Below are 23,762 nucleotides of genomic sequence, written 5' to 3'. Positions count from 1 at the left end.
TCATGGCTTTGAGACTGACTGAAGTAAAACTATGTAAGAATAATGGCCCTATTATTGCCAAAATGTATAAACTTCTGTTGAAATTTGAAACAGAGGAAGAACAAGTGAAAGAGTGTATGATAAAATGGGCCAGTAACTTAGAGTACAATATACAAATGGATCAGCGGGAGAAGAATATGTGATTTAAAGTTCTTAAGTTTACACTAAATTCCAGTCTTAAAGATAATTTTCATAAAATGATATATTGTTGGTATTTATCATCTGAGAAATTAACAAAGATGTATAAAATGTTTCAAATATGCATTGAAAATCATGAAGGGTCATTTTAGCATTTATGGTAGATTTGTAATAGAGCTAAAAAATTTGGGTCACAAATATATTTAATAATTTAGAATACCGTATATACTCGTGTATAAGTTGGCCCGCATATAAGTCGAGGCACCTAATTTTATCACAAAAAACTGGGAAAACTTATTGACTTGCGTATAAGTCGAGGGTGGGAAATGCAGCAGCTACTGATAAATTTCAAAAATAAAAATAGATACCAATAAAATTACATTACTTGAGGCATCAGTAGGTTAAATATTTTTGAATATTTATTTCAAAGAAAAACAGTAAACTAGCTCTGTAAGTGGAAAAGGGACTCAACAAAAACAATATGGTCTCAACAATAACTTTAAAAGTACAAAAATCTTAGCTCAACCAGCAACCAAGCTAAAACACAAGAGTTAAAATCCTTCAAAACTGGATTTTTGGTCAGGGGAGGAATGTTTATGTTAGCAGTAGCAACATTTCAGAGTATCTTTAGGAGACCCTCCTGATGATACCACCCAAGTTTGGTGAAGTTTGGTTCAGGGGGTCCAAAGTTATGGACCCTCAAAATGTAGCCCCATCTACTATTAGCTCCCATTGGAAACAATGGGAGATGGGGCACCCCTTTTGGGGGTCCTTAACTTTGGACCCCTTGAACCAAACTTTACCAAACTTGGGTGGTATCATCAGGAATGTCACCTGATGATATCCTGAAATTTTGGTGCCGCTAGCCTAAAAACTGCGCCCCCTGGCGTCCGACAGAATAAAAACCCTAAAATATTTTTTTTAAATACAGCTGACTCGTGTATAAGTCGAGCTATGTATAAGCATAAAAAAATGTGCTGAAAAACTCGACTTATACACAAGCATATACAGTATGTTAAAGACTAATATTCAAATGAAACTAGAGACTTCTTTTGTGTCATGGACAGAAAAAAAGAAACAATTTTTTGTTTTTAAATATGACCAGTGAGAATATTGATGTGCAAAAAGGGAAGACTTCATCCATACCCACAATAAAAGAATGGTTTGTGAAGATATTGGAACTGGCTGAGATGGCTAAACTTATATCATTAGAGAAAAAATGTCTATGTTTATTAATAATGAAACCCTGATGGGACTTTTTGCTTAAAATAGACAAAAATGAACTGATGATTTGTGGATTTGAGGACTAGGAGAATAAAAAAAAGATATTATAATTAGTTACAATAATCAAGAATTATGTGAATTATATTTCTATATTTGTATTAGATAACAAGTGGTAATTTTTTAATTGTGCTAATATTTGGCACAGAAGTAATCAAGAGCTCACCTTTTTAAACTTAAGATTCTTTCTTCTGTGTACACTTTTAGCTGTTGGTTGGTTGTTTCCAAAAAAAACTTAATGATTTTTTTTAAAGAATAAAAAATAATTATCTATGGATTTTCTCAGCATTAGTATTGGGATCCAATATTGTTAGCAGCCTAATATATAGATGGTCTATGCCAATAAAGGCTTGCTTCCTTATAAAAAAATATATAGATGGAAATAGTGTCATGCACACATGGGGAGAGCCACCATGGTGTCATGATTAAGAGCAGTGGACTCTAATCTGGAGAACCAGGCTTGATTCCCCACTCCGCCACATGAGCGGTGAACCAAATTTCTTTCCCTACTCCAACATTCCTGCTGGGTGAGCTTCGGCTAGTCCCAGTTCTCTCCAAACTCTCTCAGCCCTCCCTACTTCACAAGGTGTCTATTGTGGGGAAAGGAAATAAGTTTGTAAGCCCCTTTGAGAATCCTTACAAGAAAGAAAAGCAAGGTATAAATCCAAGCTCCTCTTCTTTCTTGCCACATACAGCAACAACACATGGTGTAGTTAGGTCTTCAATTTAACCACATTCTCCCTGCCTGGAAATATCTTTTTTGGAAATATTCCCAAGACCCTAGATCAGCACCCTTTCCATTTTTAGTTCCTCCTTTCCAAACTTAGAAAGAAAATTATCTTTTGTTTCGACTAACCTCTTATCTTGTAACTGGAGCCGAAGTCCGTTCTGATTTTTTTTAAAGCTGTAAAGCAGCTAACAATATTCATGTGTCTTTGGTTTTTGAATTACCTTTGTAAATTACTGGTAACCTGGATATTTGATTCCTGCCAAGAGAATTAGGCCCTTCCAAGACCTGCATTTTCAGATAGCTATAGTTGCCTCCCACCCTTTCTTGAGTTAACCACTTGAATGAATGAGGCAGTGGTGGGATTCAGTAGGTTCGCACCACTTCGGCAGAACAGATTGTTAAAATGGTGCTTGAAACAATCAGTTGTTAAATTATTTGAATCCCACCACTGGAATGAGGGTATGTTTTAGAGTATTTGGCAGTCAAAGTGGGCTTTCTAGTGTTGTACACTTGATATTATTTGTTGTGTATTACTGTACATTTGATATTATTTGGACTGCTTAAGTTTGCTGAGGTCTTTTCCACATTCTCATGTTCCTTGGAACTAACTTCCTGTTTCTTAAAGGGCTGGAGAGGTGTTCCACAGGTGTATTGCTCCCTCTAGCAGTTGATTCAACATCACACAGCTTTAAATAGAGCATTAAAAACTTGTTTAAATCTGCAGGGAGTTAAGCGTCATTTTTAGCTGTGTGATGCTGACTGATTACTAGAGAGACCAAAATATGTGCAGAACTGATTCCTCCCCCCACCCCCCACCGAAACAGGAAATTAGATGTGAGGAAAATAAGTATGCAGAAAAACTTTAATTCTCCAGCCCAGGTGCTTACATAAGTCCCTTTAGTAAGCTTTGCTACTGATTACATTCTGTCCAGAAACTGCAGTGTTCTTTCTAGGCTAGTAAAGGATCTTTGCCATTTGATCAACAGATCTCTTATTTGTGTGGGTCATTGCCTGGATTAGGTGTTCCTTAAGGCAGATGTTTAACCTATGCCAGCAGCATCAGAACAAAAACTGATGGAAGAACTACTTTTGGTGTATATTTCAGGTTGAATTGAAAAGTGGCCAGTTCACACTGACACATGTCTAGGATACACGTGCTTCCTAATCACATGTAATAACAAAACGATGAACTGCAGTATTGCATCCCAGGTGATAATGGAGCACAAGAAATAGTATGTACCACATGAGTAAATAATTATCACAGTCCTCATAAGAAACATCTGTAGCCTGATAAAGTGGATTCAGCTGATAGAATGACGTAGTACTATCCACACTACAACACAGAGGCGTAGCTGGGCCAGAGTGCGCCTGGTGCGCACTCTGGCTTTTTCGCGCCCCTCCCACCCCCCCGCGACGTCGCCCCGCCCCCCACCACTTACTTTAGGAAACTGAGCAGGCTGGAGGCCTGTTCTGGTGAGAACTACATTTCCCAGGGTATTCTGGGAAATGTAGTTCCCACACAGGTAGGCCTGTTCTCCAGCCTGCTCGGTTTCCTAAAGTAAGTGTGTGAGGGAGGTGCCGCAGGGGGCGCTGTGGGGTGGAAATCACACCCCCCATGGCACCCCCCCACACTTACTTTAGGAAACCGAGAAGGCTGGAGAACAGGCAGGCTCGGTTTCCTAAAGTAAGTGTAGGGGGGGCCGTGGGGGAAGGAGCCGGGGGGAATTTTGTGCCCCCCACATGACACAAATCCATCCACCCGGTGCGTAGCGCCCCCCCCCCCCTCCGCTCCCTGGGAGCTTCGCCACTGCTACAACATCATATCACAAGATTCAGGAATGATCTTAGCCACAGGGCATCCAGGGCAGCAGCCCTGGGCTGGGTGGATGCCTGCACATTTCTGCCTCCATGGATGGGAAGCCACCTCCTTCAGACCTCTGGCAGCAGCCGGCTCACCCACCTTTCTTAAGCCCAAGTGTATATTTGGATGATGTCAAGTTGGAGCAAAACCCAGCATTATCAAATGATAACTACATATTCATTGCTATAAGTGGTTGTTCTTGGCGGTAGTAGGTGGAAAATATAGTCAAGTCACAAGGTGTGCATAGAAACTGTGGACTTCCTTGGTAGTCTCCCATCCAGGGCTTTTTTTTTTTTAGATTTGATGGGATCAGACTAGCCTAGGTCATATCTCTCTCTCTCTCTCTCTCTCTCTCTCTGTGTGTGTGCGTGTGTGTGTGTGTGAGAGAGAGAGAGAGAGAGAGAGAGAGAGGTCAAATTGATACCAACTTATGGCAACTCTATGAATACATTATCTCCAAAATGTCCTACTCTAAACAGTCTTGCCCAGGTCTTGCAGTCTGAGAGCTGTGATTTCCTTCAACTTTTCCTAGCATTACTGTCTTTTCTGGGGACTATTGTCTTCTCATAATGTGAACCAAAGTACAATACCCTCAGTTTAGTAATTGCAGCTTCCAGAGAAAGTTCAGGCTTGATTTGATCTAGGACACACTGATTTATCTTGTAGCTAGTACAAAGGTGTCCTAAAATTCTCCCCTTTCAAAGAAACTACCTTTCAAAGAAACCAAATTTCTTCCTGTCCGCTTTCGTCGCTGTCTGATAAGAAGACGAACACCACGCCGTCCCCGCCCGGGGAATGAAGCTCCTTGACTGCCACAAGAGGCGCTGCAGAGAGCCCGCGCCAGGTCTGAGGGAACGCTGGTAGCCAATCGGGTTTTCCAAAAGCCGAAGACCAGCCAATCAGGCGGCGATGCTTGCGTGACTGACCAAGCACCGCTGCCAGGAGCACCTGTTCCCTCACTTGTGGCGCGGCAATCAAGGCTGCTTCGGCCAGTTATTTTCTGAGAGAAACGTCGTCGTGGGGTCGTAGCTTGCGAGGTCTGGTGGGCGCGAATGGCTCCTCCGCAGATGACCGGCGAGACCGGCGTGAAGACGGAGGAGGGCGGCGGGACCTGCTCCCGCCGCTTCTTCACTTGGGAAGAGGTCGGGCTGCGCACGGGTCGCATCCAGCCTTACAACGAGCACTGGCTGGTGATCGATAGGAAGGTCTACGATGTCAGCCGCTTCCACCGGCGGCACCCGGGAGGCTCCCGGGTCATGAGGCACTACGCCGGGCAGGACGCCACGGTGAGAAGGGTGCGGGGTTCACCGGATCGCCGTTAGCAGCGGCGCCTCGCAGCCAAGAGCCGGGGCACCCGGGTTGCAGGACACGGCGCCCCCTCCCCCCCCCCTCGGGCTTCTGCATGGATTACCGGCTTGCTGGCGGCTGCTCTTCGTGGGGACGCGCCTCGGGTTTTGGGGGATCAGAAGAGCAGCTGGGCGTAAGCATCCTTCGTGGCGAAGGGGGGCTCCTGGGCGGGGGCGGGGGCTTCCTGTGCTGTCCTGACTGGCGCACTGGGCGTCAGGGGAAGGGGCGCCTCTCCTAGCCCGCTGCTCTGGGGCAGGGCAAGATCTTGGCGCCACCGACCCCTCCATAGTCTGCAGATGGCTGTTTTTCCTCTGCAAGGAGCCACCAGTTAGCTTAGGACAGTAGGATGCTGTCACGTTATCGTGATGCTGCCTCGTGGTCGTTTTGCTGTCCAGAGCTCCACACAACTAACACGCCGTTAGTCGCTTCCCACTTCTTCCATGTCCTCTCCGATCCTCGTCCAAGGCAATTAGACTATATGCCTCTGGCACGCCCTGAGGAGATGGCATAAAAATTGGGATATTAATAAAATGCCTTCTATGAAAGATAGGCTTAAATCAGTGAGACTTCATATTTATCAAAGGCCCAGAGTGGTTAATGCGACCTAGACAAAAAAAAACCAAACTCGGTAGAAAGTGTTTATTCTAGCTTTTGTTTAGCAAATATATGTAGGCAAGGCAAGCAGGGGACTCTTAAATCCTACCTTCTTCTTGTTACTGCTTCCCTATCCTGCTGCGGCCTCCCTCTTCTCAACAACCCTCCTGCCTCATCCTCCTACTTTTTAAAATATCTGGTAACAAGATATGAAGTCATTGTGTCTCATCTTTTCCCCTGGCTTTTGGGGAAAGGGAGTTGCTGTGTGAAATATTACCCATTTCTCTAAGTGAACTAGTCAAATCCAGCCTTTAAAATATCATTAGTGCACCTCCCCACACAACAAAAGGTTTGGAACCAGAGGAGAACAAGTGGACCAGAACTTGCATTTTACAGAGGTTTGTGATTTTAGACTAACAGAGCAGAGGCATGCTTGCAGCTCCCTCTTTCCTTCCATTTTTTTTATTAATAGTTGAACCTATTAGCAGCACTTGAATTTGTGGGTAGCCTGGCTATATTACTCTCAATTGCTATTTAATACTCTGGAACTCTCTGCAATGCTTTAAACAGTATTTGAAAATGTACCTAATTCCCCAAGTCTCTAGACGACTAATCTCTGTCTCTCCTCCCTTCTCTTTCTATGTGTCCCTTTCCCTTTGTGTCCCTATGATCTTTATATAGTTCCTAACTTTTGAGATTTTAAAAAATTATTATTATTTAATTGCTGAAAATAATTTTCAGTGAGCTGGTTCAACAGAAATCATGAACCAACTCTTACCTATAATGCAGTGGAAGTTATGGAGAAAATTGGTTTGTGCTTCAAGCAACGTCTTCCTGGCTATTTGTTCTTCGTGCATGCAAGAAGAAACAGAGGGGGTTATGCAACGGTACATATACACTGAGGGGTGTGGCGGGTAGTGGGTATTAATTATGATAAAAATGTGCTTCAAAAAGACAAGTTATGAATGTATGCCCATGTTTAGAAGGGTGTGACTATCAGTGCAATCCTAAACTGAGTAACACCCTATTAAATTCACACTTAAAAGTGCCAGTAGTTTAGAAGGGTGTAACTCTGCTTAGCAGCTTGCTGTGACTCATTATGAATTGTCATATTATTGTCTTTAATTGTTGTTGCTAAATTTTGGAGTCACATACATGTCTATCTGCTCAAAGCAGTACAGGAACTTAAGGCTTATTTTAATATTGATAATTGTGCTGGGTTTTTTTAATGATTTTGTTATACTTGTTTTTATTTTGTGAGCCACTTCAAGCAGGTCCCTAAAAAAGGAGCATATACATTTTCTAAATCAATAATTTCTTGTTAGCCACCTTGCAATTAAGGTGACCGGGTGGGATAGAAGTGTTTTAAAAAAATAAATTGGAGGGAGAAATGTGGGTCCTTGAACAGTCTTAGACACGAAAGGAAATTCACTCTAGAAAGAATACATTTGTGAAACTGAGGGGACTTTTGCAAAGGGAGATGTACAACATTTTAGAGTATCATCCTCAGCAGTTACACCAGACTGGAGTCACTCTGCTGAGGATTGCACCATTCATCTTTGTAATAGAAGTGAGAGGGATAGAAGTCTATTTCACACAGTATAAAATTGCTGCCTGTAAATAGAAAATGCTACCTGTGATCAATGCATGAGATTATGTACAAATCCAAAGGCGTCTATTAAAACAGTAGCTGTGGGACACATCTTAAGAACCATGTGCACATTAAGCATTATAAAAAGGAACCAAGATCCATGCTGAAAGATTTCATGGTTGGGTACAGATCATACCACAGCTGATGGAATTTAAAAAATGCTGTATGATGTCCGAAATATTACAAATCTGGTACTGTGAAAGCATCTAAAACAGTGGTTCTCAACCTGGGGGTCGGGACCTCTTTGGGGGGTCGAATGACCCTTTCACAGGGGTCGCCTAAGACTCTCTGCATCAGTGTTCTCCATCTGTAAAATGGATAAATGTTAGGGCTGGGAGTCACCACAACAGGAACTGCATTAAAGGGTCATGGTATTAAGAAGGTTGAGAACCACTGATCTTAAAAGAGGGATCATTCTATTTTGTTATGTGACCTTTCTTCCCTCCTTAGGATGCATTCATGGCATTCCACCTTGATAAAGGGCAAGTGAGCAAGTACTTGAAGCCATTGCTGATTGGGGAGCTGGCACCAGATCAACCTAACTCTGAACCCAGCAAAAATGTGAGTGTTCTTCCAAGGTCTGACTGAGAGGTATAGTTTCATAATGTAGAGGCAAGAAATAATCTGGACTTAATATTTGTTGGTGAAATATTGTATCAGTGAATGGAGTATATGAAACTGTACACCAGTGGTCTCCAGCATGTTCCCATGCCCAGAGTGGGCAAAGCCAGATGGCTTTTACTCAGCCAAACTTCTGTCTGGTCAGTGAAGATTGCTTATGTGGTTTCTGAAAATGTGACTTAAGGTAAGCTGTGTGTAAGCCAAAAAATAATAATTTAAAAACAATATCCCCATTTTCAGAGGCATCTTGTTAAACAGAGCTACTGCCTGAAGATGAAGATTTACTAATAGATTTATTCATATCCTCACCCCCTGACATTTTGTGGTTGGTTCCTACAAGCAGTCATTTTGTCCTTGTGCCGCCCATTTGTGTTAAGATTCTCAAGGTGCCTGCAGACTCAAAAAGTTTGGGGACCCCAGATCTACACTGAACAGTGAACTCTATAGTCTCTTGTCAGTAGAGTGTTCTAGGATTTCTAAAAACAATCTTATCTACATTCCATAATAAAGCAACTAAGAAACCAAAACTGGAACTGTGGCCTTATATCATGAAACCTTCAATGAGGAATCTTTCTGCCAATAGTTATTATATTTCTGTCCATACTTTCTATATTTGCAGTGCAGTCCTATTCTCTTCTGTGTGAAAGATGAACAGCTAGGGTTGCCAGCTTCTTAGGGGGGAAAACCCTGTCCCTTTAGTAATGGCTTAATGCACAGGTGTCAAACTCGCGCCACTCCAGATATTATGGACTACAGTTCCCATCATCCCCTGCCAGCATGATGCTGGCAGGGGATGATGGGGACTGTAGTCCATAATATCTGGAGGGCTGCGAGTTTGACATCTATGGCTTAATGGGTCATTTGTCTCCATGTGACAAAAAGTTTCATTTTCACTCATAAACCCTGTATTAAAGGAACAGTACATTTTTCTACAAGCCTGTTGAAAACTCTATGCCAGTGGTGGCGAACCTTTGGCACTCCAGATGTTATGCACTACAATTCCCATCAGCCCTTGCCAGCATGTTCAATTGGCCATGCTGGCATGGGCTGATGGGAATTGTAGTCCGTAACATCTGGAGTGCCAAAGGTTTGCCACCACGGCTCTATGCCCAGTTGATCCCAAAGAAAAACAAAATGAACCTACTGTCTTTTATTAGAAAATTTATTGTGTCATAAAAGAATTTTCAAACACCAACTACAGTTTTCTATACAATGTTTACGTTATACACCAGTGAACGATATGGGGGCTTTTGAGTTTGCAGTGTTATATGCATGTGACAGAAAAGAGATTAAAAGGCCCAGAAATTATGACACCTTGTGAAACAAAATTTTGGAGGAAAAACCCCCAGACCTTTGGGAGAAAATGAAAAATACAAAATATTACATTTTATCACTCCTAAACTTGTGTTACTTTAAAAAAACCATAAAATACACCAGAACTATGTATCTACAAAGAAAACTGTAAACATACTCTACAAAGAGAGAATTGCACACTGTTCCTGCTGTTTATTTTTTGCCATCTAACAGGTAGAAAAAAACAAAAGTAAAAAGTTGAAAACATAAATTTTATAATAAAAAATGGAGTGTGCTATTTAGACATAAAAAGTTACAAAACAACTACTAGTTTAGTTGGATATCAAATTAGAATTTATAGTATTGCAATTACTCAGTGCTTCATTAGTGTACTGTAGCAAATTGATAGCAAACGTATCCTTGCTGCCTGTGCATCCTCTATTGGGGACAGTCTTTGAGATATGAAGGCCCCAGCCGCAGAGAGCCTTAATGGTTAAAACCAACACTTAAAGATGATCTGGAACTCCAGCGGGAGCCAGTGCAGACGGAGCAGCATGGGCGAGATATGGTCCCGTATCAAACTGCCCGTGAGGAGCCAGGCCACCGCAGTCTGGACCAACTTCAGTTTCCGGATCAACCATAAGGGAAGGCCTGCATAGAGCGAGTTGCAATAGTCTAACCTGGAGGTGACCGTTGCATGGATCACTGTGGCCAGGTCAGACTGGGAAAGGTAAGGGGCCAGCCTGCGCGCTTGGCGCAGATTAAAAAAACACCACCTGAGCTGTGCGGGCAACCTGGGCCTCCATTGAGAGAACCGAATCCAGGCAAACCCCCAGGCTCTGTGCAGAAGGGGCTAACAATAGAGGAGCCCCGAGGCTACAGAGAATGAACTTACTGCTGTTTGTGTGACAAAACTACGAAGAAGAAGAAATGGGGAGGGAGAAAAGGGCGGAAAAGTATTGTTTGAAAATGTATGAAGAAGGAAAACACTATAAACTGTAAAATTCAAATGATACAATAAAAAAATTATTTTAAAAAAAGATAGAGGAGCCCCCTCTAGTGACAGCTTGACCCACCCACAGCTTGACCCACCCACAGGACCTTCGTCTTCAATGGATTAAGTTTTAATATGCTTTGCTTTAACCAACCAGCAACTGCCTCCAAACAATGCTGGAGAGCTACAGGGGTGGAGGTCGGTCTCCCCTCCATCAGCAGAATGAACTGAGTGTCATCAGTGTACTGGCGACAGATCAGCCCAAAACAAGAGATGTATCTAGTTCTTGAAGTTTCCAGTTCATAGTTATGAGTACCTGCAAAACTCATCGAGGCAGACAGATACAGAGATAATCACTTGAAGAACAGCAACTGTAGATAAGCATTTGCATATCACTCCTTGATGAGAGGGAGCTAAGAAATTAGTTTCCTGAGTTATGGCATAATTCTTATCCCTGTGCTGTGGCTAAGTAATCGCAAACTAATTCTAACTTTCCCTTAGTGACACAAATCAAGGAAGAAGTGTAGATAGAGAACCAGGAGTTTCCTCAAATGTGGTAATCACGTAATCCGACTTCATGGTAGACGTAATGTCATAATGCAATACTTAACATTGCGTAAATTGCCAGCAGGTATTAGAACTGAGTAAAACTCTATCTTAATGATGATAAACAGAAATTATCCTCTAAAAATCCCAACATTCTGAATGGCAGTCTTAAAAACAAAAGTTCTCTCAACTGCCTGTATTTTTCTGTTTTCCCACAGCAACTGATAATAGAGGACTTCCGGAAGCTGCGATCCACCGTGGAGAAAATGGGACTCCTGAAACCCAACCGTCTCTTCTTCTTTCTGATATTCCTTCATATTGTGCTACTGGATGTTGGTGCCTGGTTGACCATCTGGTATTTTGGATCATCTTTAGCGCCATTCCTCATAGGTGTTGCATTATTTACGACTGCTCAGGTACAGTACTGAAGGCACCATACAATCCTGGAAATTAGCCTGATCTTCCATTTTCTTTCAAGGATTAGAAGGCTTTCGCAAACTTAGGCCATGGAAACATACAACTAGCTCTTTGTGGTACTACAGGTTTTGGCCTTTTAACAAATATAATTGCCTCATTGTGTAGTGGTTAAGAACAGTGGATTCTAATTTGGAGAACCAGATTTGATTCCCCGCTGCTCTACTTGAGTGGTGGATTCTTAGGTGGTGAACTATATTAGCTTCCCCAGTCCTACACATGAAGCCTGCTGGGTGACCCTTAGACCAGTCACAGTTCTCTCAGAACTGTCTCAGCCCCACCTACCTCGCAAAGTGTCCATTGTAGGGAGAGGAAGGGAAGGAGTTTGGAAGCCTAGAGCAGTTTGCAATATGATGTGGCTGGGCTGCTGCTTAAATTTAAGAAGGTAAAAGCTAAAATTTTACTGATGTTTACATGAATCCATATATTAATTTGAGTTAGGTCTACTTAAGTCACTTTACATTCTGTTATTCAGCAAGTCCATTTGTTTTGCCCCTCCCTTTAGCAGTGTTTCCAAATGTCTTTTTGCAAGCTGCATAGAGTTCCAGGCAGGACATTGCCCTCTGTCATAGCAAAGAGTCAAAAAGACCTTGTTTGAAGAAAGCACAAGCTGGCAGGGTTTCTCAATCTATTTTTGAGGCAAGGGAGACTCCTTATTTAATTTTTGGTGCTCAGAGCTCACCTTAGTTGGTGTTTGCTTAATAAGGAGAACCATTTTAGAATTAAGTGTCGTTGATTCCCAACACATAAATTCCACAGTCACTGCTAGAAGTTGGGTTAAATTAAATGAATCAAACAGCTCCACTTCAGCATGCCCATTACCAGTGAGTAAGGACTCTTTGTTATTGTTTCCAAGAGTTGTTTTGTTTGATACATTGCCAGGAGTATTTTCTTGAATAGAAATCTCATCGTTGTTTGTCAAAACAGGGTATCGGTTTGTGATAGGGACAATTGACTCTAACAGAAACCATGTTTACTGGTGCTTGGGGTTGCAGTATCTTTTTCATAGAATGGAGGCAGGTCTTGGAATTTTAGAGGGAGGCAGCTGAAACTGTCGGTGGAAGCAGCAGGAATGCCCTCTCCAGGACATGTACATTGGCAGAAGGCAATTCCATCACTGGCATAACAAGGACAGGCTGGGGTTGTGGCCGGGGAGGAGTCAACATTAGTTGGCGTCCTCCTGGCCAGTTGTCGCATTACACCTGTGGCTGGGAGTCCCAACTCAGCTGGCAGTGTAAGGTGGTGACCTCTTGGTGGTGCTGCTGCTGGGAAGCCCCTTTGGGAGCAGTGGGGCAGCACAGCCATAGCTGGCCACCTGGCCTGTGGAGAGGGCTGCCGTCTCCCAAGGTGTTGTTATCTGGGGTTCTTTTTCTCTTTGGTTCTGTTTTGTAGCAGATACTCAATTGGACTGCTTGTCCACAACAGTGACTAATTGCCAGAGCAGGAGCTGTGACCAAGAGTATATTTATAGCTGAGTTTCATCCTTTTTTAAAAAAAAGAAGATGGATTGTATGTACCTGAAAGGTGCTCTATCAGTAATGGTCTTAATTTGTGAAGTGTATATACTGACTTGATGTCTTTAGAATTTTAAAAGGAATCTTTGGAGATGGGATACAAGAAGGCGTGATTGTCTAGATAACAAAGTTTGTCTTCATTCTTGTTTGGTGTCAATTGAGTAAGGAAGTTATTTTTGTAATTATCATTTTTCTTTTTCAGAGCCAAATGTCCTGGTTCCAGCATGACTTAGGACACCTTTCTGTCTTCAGCAACTCAAAATGGAATCATCTGGTACACACAGTCCTAATGGGCCTGGTGAAAGTAGGTATTCTTTGCTTTAAAGCAGTGAAGAAAACAATTAAATCTTCAATAGTCCCATGAGCTTGAATGCCACTCAGTTCTGTGTTCTCCTTTCTTGTAGGGAATGCCAGCCAGATGGTGGAATAACCTGCATTTCCAGCACCATGCCAAACCCAATTGCTTTCGTAAAGATCCTGATCTTAACATGCACCCCGTTGTGTTTGCATTGGGGAAGAAACTGTCGGCAGAGGTACACTAACTGAGTTTCTATTCCAATTAATTTATTTTTATTTGCTTCATTTATGCTCTGCCTTTCTCCCCAATGGCGATTCAGAGCAGCTTATATCATTACATCATGAAGTGAGTAGTGGAGTGCCACAGGTTTTTGTCCTGGGCCCAGTGCTATTCAATATTTTTATCAATGGATAATGAAATAGAGGGCATGTTAATCAAATATGCAGATGATACCAAATTAGGAGGGGTAGTTAATTCCCTGGAGGACAGGGGCAGGATTCAAAATTATCTGGATAGATTAGAGATCTGGGCCAAAACTAACAAAATGAATTTCAACAAAGATTATTTTAAGATTCTACAGTTAGGCAGAAAAAATGAAATGCACAGATATAGGATGGGTGGCACCTGGCTTGACAACAATATACATGAAAGGGATCTGGGAATCTTAGTAGACCACAAACTAAACATGAGTCAACTGTGTGATATGGCAGCCAAGAAAGCCAGTGCAATTCTGGGATGCATCAATTAGAGTATAGTGTCTAGATCGAGGGAAGAAATTGTACCACTCTACTCTGCATTGGTCAGACCTCACCTAGGGTACTGTGTTCAGTTCTGGGCACTGCAATTTAAGAAAGATATTGATAAGCTGGAACATGTCCAGAGGGCAACCAAAATGGTGAAAGGTCTGGAATCCATGATATACAAAGAGAGACTCAGAGAGCTGGGGATGTTTAGTCCGAAGAAGCGAAGGTTAAGGGAGGACATGATAGCTATGTTTAAATATTTGAAGGGATATCATGTCGAAGAGGGAGCAAGCTTGTTTTCTGCTGCCTCAGAGACTAGGACATGGAGAAATGGATTCAAGGTGCAGGAAAAGGGATTCCACCAAAACATTAGGAAGAACTTCCTGACCATCAGGGCTGTTCGACAGGGGAATTCACTACCTCGGAGAGTGGTGGAGTCTCCTTTGGAGGTTTTTAAACAGAGGCTGGATGATCATATATCAGGAGTGCTTTGATTGTGCATTCCTGCATGGCGGGTGGGTTGGACTTGATGGCCCTTGCGGTCTCTTCCAACTTATGATTCTGTGATTCTCCTACTTCTATGGCAGAGTGGGGATTCAAACCTGGGTCTCTCAAATCCTAATCCAACACTCTGAACAGTGTACCACAAAGGCTGTTGTGATGTATTGCTGAAGATATGCTAGGAAATGCAAGCAGAAGGAGCTGAAAACAAACAAGCTGTTTCATCAGCATTAGACAAATGGCATGAGACAACCATTGTTTCAAGACTAGGTGTAACAGTCCGAATCCTTGGGATCCTCTTTGGCAGGTGAAACAGAATCCTGTTAAATATGCCTACACCTGCATCTTCTTTCTCAGGCTGTAAAAAGGGTTTTCTTTTCTGCTACAGATTTGTTTATTAGGAAAAAAATGTGTCCTGCCTGCCCCATCCCTGGATCTAGGTTAGAATTCTCATAGCTGCAGATCTAATTCAGCTATGTGGAAAATCCTTCATGTACTCTCATTTCTGTCCTGCACACTGTCCTGTACCCTTAGATCTGATTTAAGAACTGAAGGTTCTAGATTCAGCTGAGAATTAACATTTCTTGATACTATTCACATGGGTGGCCAGAACATGGAGACAGAACGGAAAGAATATCCTTCTCCAAGGATTAGTGCAATGGAGCCATCATGGGCTGTTGCAAAGGGAAAAGATACAAAGGCCTTTTGTTATCCTGGGGATTTGGATCTCGGTTTCCATTATATGTGTGTGACAAGTAACAGTGGACTTATGGTGACCTCAGCAAAGGGCTTTCAAGGCAGGTGAGAAGCAAATGGTTTGTCAATGCCTTCCTCTGCAGAGACTTCCTACTAAGTACTGATCCTGCTTAGCTTCCGAGATCTGGCTATACCATGTTGCATTCCCTCCCCATTTTCCATTACACAATTTTATTAGCATTCCTGCTGAAGCTGGGGAGCCATATCTGCAATTCAGAGGCAGGCCTGCTCCAAATTTTGCCTAAAGACAATTAGAGGTGAATTTGGATGTTCCTAGAAGGTTTCGTCGAATGAGAAACTTTTCGGGAATAAAAACATATGAGACTAGTGAGATTTCTTAGAAGGGTTTTGGTCAGAATTACTTATAACAGACCCATTGAACCATACCTTCAAAGGACACTGTATACCAACAATATTTTGTGCAACTAATTTTTTATTTTTTAAAGTACCTTATTATTTAAAAGATTTTATGCCACTTTTGCAACAAAATGATCAAGATGGCTGTATTGCTTTATGCATTCCTCTCAGTACTGATTTGTATTTTATCATAAACTAGTGGGGCCCAGCCACGTGTTGCTGTGGCTTATTGTGGTGAAATGGGAAAGGAACAGTAGCAGCAAATCAATTGCAGAGGCCAGCAGTACGTGCTCATGCACATCTAAAAACATCTAAAAACATCATGCACATCTAAAAACATCTAAAAACACTCTCAACTGGCTGACTATAATGGCTGGGAATTTTCAGAGGAATTGGCCCAGCAGTTACTGAGTTATACTACCACTAACAAATACACTGTTAGCTTTTTATATATAGAGATGGTATGCAAGGGGAGCTGCAGTGGGAGAGGAGAAAAGCAGCTCTGGTTGGCTGAGGCAAAGCCTCACATAAGCCTCTAGAAACAAGCCTCACATAATGGCTGCCATTTACCCACCCTTCCTCTAACCAGAGCACACAACAGCAGAGATCTCTGCTCTTTCAAGGTAATGATCTAGCTCTGATGTCAATTTCATTTGCATTTCCCCAAAAGAAATCAGAGGGAAAATGATGAGTATATTCTGAGGATACCTGTGGTAGTGTAATTGGTGTCACTCAGAGACTGGGAAAAGAATGGCAGGGAATAGATTGGATGTCTGTAGCATTGCTGAACTGCTGGTATCTCTTTCTTCAAAGCTTGGGATGAAGAAAAAGAAGTTCATGCCTTACAACCATCAACACAAGTACTTCTTCAGTGAGTATCCCTGTTGTTCAAAAATATCAGCGTTTCCACTCATTTATCACTTAACCTCATTGTCCTGGCTTAATACAGTCTTAGGGAGCATAGAAGGAACGCAGACTATAACACCCAAAATCAGTGGAAATTCATGGCTAAAAGATGTAGAACAAATTAAGAAACTTAAATGGTGCAATGCAACATGGCCATTTGTGGAGTTTGAAAAGAGACAAGCAGCAACATGAGAAGGAGCTAGTAGATTGGAAGCATTAGATACTAGGGATGTGCAATTCAAATTCAGAAATATTCAGAAGCATTGATTAATGCTATATTCAGGACAATTACAAATTATTCCAAATCCGGCATTTATAGTTCTCGAGATTCAAAATAATACCTATTAAAGTCCCATATATTCCTATAGAAAACTGACCAGGCTACCTGCAAAAGGAGAAAAGTGAAGCCTATCTCCCATACAGATCGGCCTGGTTTCTTGAGGAAGGAAACTGAAACATTCCCCAGAGAGCCTGACACCAAGGGTTGTGGTAGAGTTCTGTGTCCCCATGATCTTGCCAAGGCAGGAGGAACTGGGGTGAGATCAAAGCCTGTGAGTGATGTTGGCCACACTTATGAAATCCTGAAGTAGGTGCAGGCACCAAAAGGTCTTTGCCAAACAGAGTTGCTTCTGTAATTCCCCTGCAGTCTTCTGATCATTTGCTTTACATGCTGAAAAATCTTCTTTGTGCCTTTTGTATAATTAATTCCCTATCAATCCAACAAGAGATATTAAGAATAACTTGAGAGTGCCAAAAAGTTCCCCTAAGCCTTGGAAACTTTTGGTTGCCAGAAATCCAGCTCTGCCCCAAAGTGGGGAACAACGTAACCAACCAGCCCTGTAAAGTAGGCATTTGTCCTCTCCCCAGCAGCAGCTATCCTCTGCTCTGTGGTTCTTTGTCCAATGTTGACCTGGTGGCATTTGCACTGTTCAGGGTTTTTTACAAGTGGAAAATTTGTGGTGACTTTAATGGAGTTTTGGATATTCAAAAATTGTGGATTTTCTAAATTGCAAATCCAAAGGATCCTAATTCTGAAATTCAAATCCAGCTTTTGGTGCTGGTGCGCATCCATTATTAAATACGGAATCATTAATTCCGAACATCCTCACATTAGGGCAAACGGACAGGTATTTGATCTTAATAGCTGTTGGATTTTTCTTGCAATAGTTACAGGTCCAGGTTTGCTGCTTCCCTTCTTCCAGTTCTCTGTATTCTACTTCTCAATCAAGCGAAAAGAATGGCTGGTAAGCATAGCTCTCATGATCTGCAAACACAGGGCTGGGGGAGCTGCTTTGTGAACCATCTCGTTTGCAGGTCTGTTGCATAACTTGATTAAGATGATGGTTTTTCTTTCTCATCTTTGACAGGAGTTAGCATTGATTGTGATCTATAACATCAGAGTTTGTCTAATCTACATACCCCTCATGGGATTTAAATATTTTATGGCATACTACTGGCTGTCCAGGTAACATTAAGACCTATCTTTGCTGAGGAACTTTGTAAATCATTTACCACTGAACTTTGATGTTAATGATGCTGAGAATGTATACTTCTGTTACTAGTTATAAGTATTTTGACTATATTTGACCTTCAGGAAATGGAGCACATTCTCATTTTAGGTTAAACTCTTCAGTTACACAAAAGTAATTTATATTTGCATTGTATTTACAGAGTAGGCTTGTAAGCTATTATGTGCTGTATACATGTGGGTTAATACTGGCTATGTAAAATACTGGCTATGTAGTTGAGAAGCTGGCTGGATATAGCTTGATCTCGTCAGATTTCAAAAGCTAAGGAGGGTTGGTACTGACTAGGAAGACCTCCCAGGAAAGCTCTGTAGAGCACGGGTCTGCAACCTGTGGCTCTCCAGATGTTCATGGACTACAAATCCCACCAGCCCCTGCCAGCATGGCCCAGGTTGCAGACCCCTGCTGTAGAGGAAGACAACGGCAAACTACATCTGCTTTTAACTTGCCTTGAAAGCCCATTGGTGCAGTCATCATAAGTTGGTTGTGACTTGGTGGCACTTCTTTCACGTATGCATGCGCCATGTCCATATTTTACAGTGCTGGTAGACTATAATATTCATTCATTCATTCATTCATTCATTCATTCATTCATTCATTCATTCATTCATTCATTTATTTATTTATTTAGATTTTGTAGACCGCCTCATCCCCAAAGGGCTGCAGGCGGTTCACAATACAATAAAAACCAATAAATTACTTTAAAAAATCTAAAAACATTTAAAGTTCAATATGCAGCATCAATTCCAATAATAACAGACTACCCATATTGGTGGCACCCGGTCTTAAGGCCGACCTTAAGGCTGGGAGGGGCTGGCAGCACCCAAAGATGAAACCAGCGGGGACACTGCCAGAGATGACAAAACCATGGCAGGGCCTCACAAGGGGGCAGCCAATCCGCGGCCAGCCTCACCAAAAGCCCAGTGGAACAGCTCGGTCTTACAGACCCTGTGGAACTCGCTAAGGTCCTGAAGGGCCTGGACAGCTGGAGGAAGAGTGTTCCACCAGGCTGGGGCCAGGGCTGTAAAGGCCCTGGCCCGGGTAGAGGCCAGCCACATCATTGAGGGGCCGGGGACTTCCAGCAACTCCGCTGTTGCAGAACGCAGCGGCCTATTCGGGACATAATACTGGAGAGAACATGTTTCTCAGATGTACATTTCAGCTTCCAGGCTAATATCAAAGTGATAAGTTTGAATAGGGATGTATAAGAATTTGCCAGTTTGATAAATTGAATAATGCGACAAGCAGTAATCAGAAGTATGGAATTTTTACCATATTCTGTATGCATTTGACTTCATAGGTTTCTTGAGACCAGTTGGTTTACTTGGGTTTCACAAATGAACCATATCCCAATGCAAATTGATTATGATAAAAATGCAGAGTGGTTGGCCATGCAGGTAAGGCTCTTTCTAGCTCTCCAAAGCTTTGATTTCATGGATCCATCATTGCTACTATTGCTATTCAGAAGAGAGCCAGTCCCTTTCCTTCCAAATTCCAGACCTCAGCTGGTAATTTGTTCCACTCGAGAAAGCCTTGGCTCATGTTCAAGCCAGCCAGGTCCTCTCGGGGGGCTCATGTTCAAGCCAGCCAGGGACCAACAAAAGGTTCCCCTCTGATGAGCGGAGGAGCCTTGAAGGGTGATGTGGGGCGATGCAGGTACAATATACACCTCTTTCTCTTCTCCATATTTATATCTTCTCCACACACACACACACACACACACACATATATTTTATATATATATTCTCTCCCCCAACAACCCAATGACACAAAATCTATGCAATTCAAAGAATGATTAAAAAGTTACAAAAATTAACCTTATAATGACATCATTAATGCTTTAAAGGGGCTGTACATTGAATATTCTTTATATTCATTCTTTTATCTGCTTGCCCTCTTTGCTAAACCTCAGGAAGGGCTTTTTTCTCAAACTGATGAAAATTAGTTGTAATGGATGCCTACCTAGCGAGGGTAACCTACACAGATTGGAATCTGCATGTTTCCAGAACTAGGAATGTTACACTGATGAACTAGTGAGTGGTTTGTGCCCACAGAAGAAACCAAAGATATGGTATCCATTGCTTCTAATCCTGTCTTGTTTTTCCACAGCTCCAAGCAACCTGCAATGTGGATCAATCCTTTTTCAATGACTGGTTTACTGGCCATTTGAACTTCCAGATTGAACACCAGTAAGGCCATCGAGGGCAACATAATCCTTTGTGTAGTCCCATAAATGTGTTGTAATATGATTCTACAGAAACCATATGTTTTCTCTCTGTCTACAGCCTTTTCCCCACAATGCCTCGACACAACTTCTGGAAAGTGGCTCCCCTGGTGAAATCCCTCTGTGCCAAGCATAATGTTGCCTACCAATGCAAGCCACTGCTAACTGCCTTTGGGGACATTTTGCAGTACGTATGACAGACATATTACGAACTGGGTTTTTTAAAATTTTTAACCAATTTATACTCTGTCTTTCTCCACAATGAGGACCAAAAGCAGCTTACATCATTCTTCTCTCAATTTTATTCTCACAACAACCTTGTGAGGTAGGCTAGGTTGAGAGTGTCACTGGCCCAAGGTCACCCAACCAGATAGCCTAACAGTGTAACCACTATACTATATTGGACCTCTGTTGTGTGGTGAAAAGCAGGTGGGAGAGAAATGCAAGAATCTCTAGAGCCCTGCTGGGCAATCAGTTTCTAACAGGACCCAAATTTTGAACTTAGTCAAAGTCCAGGGCTCCCTGCAACATTAGCTGTACCTATTAAATCCCTCCCAGGAGAACCAAGATACAAAGGTCTTTCTGTACCTCCTCCTCTTGCCACAAACAGGAACAGGAGCTTCAGCACAATCCTTAGCTTGTTATGCACCTCAGCTTCTCATTCTATTCTGTGTCTGAACTTATGTGCTGGATGGACTAGAGGAGGTGCATGGGGGGGGGGACGACACTGTTTCTGTTTTCATGGTGGGAATCGGGGTTAAAGTTGTTGGAAGTACATAACAAGGGGAAGGCAAAAGTAGTATTTAGGCCACCAGGACTATTCTGTCACTTAACAGATTGATGAGGACAATGATAGACCCATCCTTTATTGAATAGTGATTATACAATCTTAAAGTTTGGCATATCATTTGATACAAGAAGCATTTATTAGTGACTTAGTAGGGAATTAGTAGAGGAAAGGAAGAAGGCTGAGGTTGATAGAACATGATAGACAGATAGTAGTATCATCTAGGCTTTGGAGAAAGAAGTAAAGGATTCACTTGTCAAGAGGAGGGGAATGGTTCTTAAGAATCAGAGAAAGGACATTGTGGGTAAACTGATGTGAATGTTGCCCTTTGAGGAGAATTAATATTGTACTGCAGTCTTAGTTTAGCATATTAATTTACAGCCAAATGGTTCACTGCTTCCCCCCCCCCCCCAATCCCCACTCCACATACACACCAGTGCCCACTGTCTTTTCTTATCCAGTATAAAATCTAACAGGGACAACAACAGGTATGGAACTGTATTTATGTCTTTGTTTTAGATCCATGCTCAATTGGTCAAAGGTTTGCTCTGAACTTGGATTGCCTCAGTAATGTTTATGGCCAACAATTTCTAGTCAAATTTGTTACAAAGTTTTAAAGGACACTGAAATCTGGAGTTTAACTGCATGGGCAGCTGGATATAATGTTTAAAAAGAGAGTATTCTAGCTTTTCTCTCAGGAGCTATTGTGGCAAAGAAATCAAAGATTTTCCAGAATTGATGCACCAATCATAGTTTTACTTTGGAAACAACATGAAATTATACTGTTTCCTCAGATCTATTTTAAATAGTTTAAGAGCTGAATTCCCATTATAACCTAGAGTTAACATGTAAAGATAAGCTTCTGAAAACACTATTAACTTGTGCAATTACAATAAAATCACAGCTGATACTGCTAAAGTACCTTCTTTCCTGTTCTACTTAAGAGACCTGAAACTAATCCTAGATGTTTTCTTTTTCCACACAAAGTAATTGTTTACTGCCAATTTTTATTAACTGTTGAATTATTCTGTAATAAGTTAAATGTTGCCATTTAAATTTATTTGGTAATTTTTCCATAAAAATGTACATGGTAATTCTTCCATAAAAATAAATCATAAGCATTGCTTATCTGTCTTAAATTTTGATTTTTGTGAACTCCCTTTTTAATTTCACCTGTATTAAATATTATCTTTTAAAAAACAGTATATTGGATCTTTTAAGATATGGAAGACTGTTATATGTTCCTCAACTAGAAAGAAACTGATCATTTCTGTTTTGTTTTTGTTTATTCTAATGAGCTATCTGGACCAGTATTAACAGAAATGAGTTAGTCCATCATGCCATTTAATATATGTTGTTGTATTGTATTAGAATTTTTAGGCTTGTCTGTTGTCCTTAAATTTACTTTTTACATAGTAAAAGTCATGTTTGGTTTTTTTGCAGTTCTCTGAAGGATTCAGGAGAAGCCTGGTATGATGCATATATGCATACATGAGAAGTTCCTCAAGAGTATCTGACAGATGGAAGGCGGTTAATATGTTGAAGAATTTGGGGTCTTGTGGGTGAGCTAGGCAGATGTTAGTGAATTTGAGGCATTCTCAAGATCTTTTTCTCTGTTCTGCACAATATTTCCTTTTGTGCAAGTTCTGTTTGTGTTGCAGATAGGGTTAATCTAAGTGTAAGGAAGGCACGAGAAAGGAGGCACTTCTGTTGTGCTTTGTTCATGAGGTATCTCACTTGTTCGTGTAAGACCGAATTGTAAAGAGAACCTGTTCATGCAATTTCAGTCTTATTAGGAAAGAAACTGCATGCTTTCTGTTTCAGTGTGGAAGCTTCAGTTTGTATACTGTTTGAAGTGCACATGAAAGGTGAGGAGTATCCAGTGGCGTATCTGCCTGGGGACATGGGGTCACCCATGTCCCCAGGTGCACACTTTTTGGTCACGTGGGTGCTCCCCCTGCATGACTAAACGGTGTGCACCACAACCACCAAGCCCGCCCCTTCCAGCCTCCAAAGTCGGACCTTTTTGAAATCACAGAGGTGAAGGAGAGTGGGGCCTAACCCCCAACCTCCATGCAGGCCAGGGGGTGGGGCTGGGGTAGCACCCCACACACCCCTCCATGCATGCAAGCTGGAGCCCCCTGCCCCTGAGCCTCACTTCCATGCAGACAAGCCAGAGCTTTTAAAAGCCAGCTGACACGGCAGGGGGGGGGTGTGTGTGTGTGTGCCCGGAGAAGGAATTGTCTCCAGGTGCCATTTCCTACCCATATGCCTCTGGCAGTATCCTCTCATTCCTCCATCACAGAAGTGCCAACTGCCACTCACAATGTGTGATCTGATTGACTCTCATTCACTGATAAGTTGTGACAGCAGGATGGGAAAGTATTGTGTTTATATTGTTTCCATACATGTTTGAAACAATTGATCTTCAGCAAAGCCTTCTTAGGTTGTATACCATCTTGTGTACATATTTTTATTTATTTTGTTAATAAGTTCCATAAACTTCCTTGGCTCAATGTGTGTGTGCCTGACTATTCTGTATGTATTGACTCGAGCATAAGCACTGGAATGACAGGAGAAA

At 41.9% G+C, this 23,762-nt stretch overlaps 1 protein-coding gene across 1 annotated transcript; it reads left to right on the top strand.

Annotated features, from left to right (window-relative positions):
* The first annotated feature begins 4,988 nt into the window (after positions 1–4,988).
* Positions 4,989–23,689, top strand: LOC125427539 (acyl-CoA (8-3)-desaturase-like). The gene is made up of 12 exons (XM_048487073.1): positions 4,989–5,335; positions 8,092–8,202; positions 11,314–11,511; positions 13,286–13,387; positions 13,488–13,616; positions 16,552–16,609; positions 17,812–17,888; positions 18,012–18,109; positions 19,471–19,567; positions 20,280–20,359; positions 20,456–20,581; positions 22,625–23,689. Exons 1-12 carry the CDS (start codon positions 5,102–5,104, stop codon positions 22,674–22,676), a joined length of 1,362 nt encoding a protein of 453 aa, XP_048343030.1. The 5' UTR covers positions 4,989–5,101; the 3' UTR covers positions 22,677–23,689.
* Positions 23,690–23,762: the final 73 nt, after the last annotated feature.

This window comes from Sphaerodactylus townsendi, linkage group LG02 (assembly GCF_021028975.2).
Source record: "Sphaerodactylus townsendi isolate TG3544 linkage group LG02, MPM_Stown_v2.3, whole genome shotgun sequence".
In the NCBI taxonomy this organism is placed as follows: domain Eukaryota; kingdom Metazoa; phylum Chordata; class Lepidosauria; order Squamata; family Sphaerodactylidae; genus Sphaerodactylus; species Sphaerodactylus townsendi.
This window is presented reverse-complemented; position numbering and strand designations above follow the sequence as displayed.

Bases quoted from the DNA above. Each gene is read 5' to 3' on its own strand.
- LOC125427539 (XM_048487073.1), top strand. From the start codon at position 5,102: ATGGCTCCTCCGCAGATGACCGGCGAGACCGGCGTGAAGACGGAGGAG. The intron at 5,336-8,091 runs GTGAGAAGGGTG...TTCCCTCCTTAG, and splicing joins ACGCCGGGCAGGACGCCACG to GATGCATTCATGGCATTCCA. The intron at 16,610-17,811 runs GTGAGTATCCCT...TTCTTGCAATAG, and splicing joins TCAACACAAGTACTTCTTCA to TTACAGGTCCAGGTTTGCTG.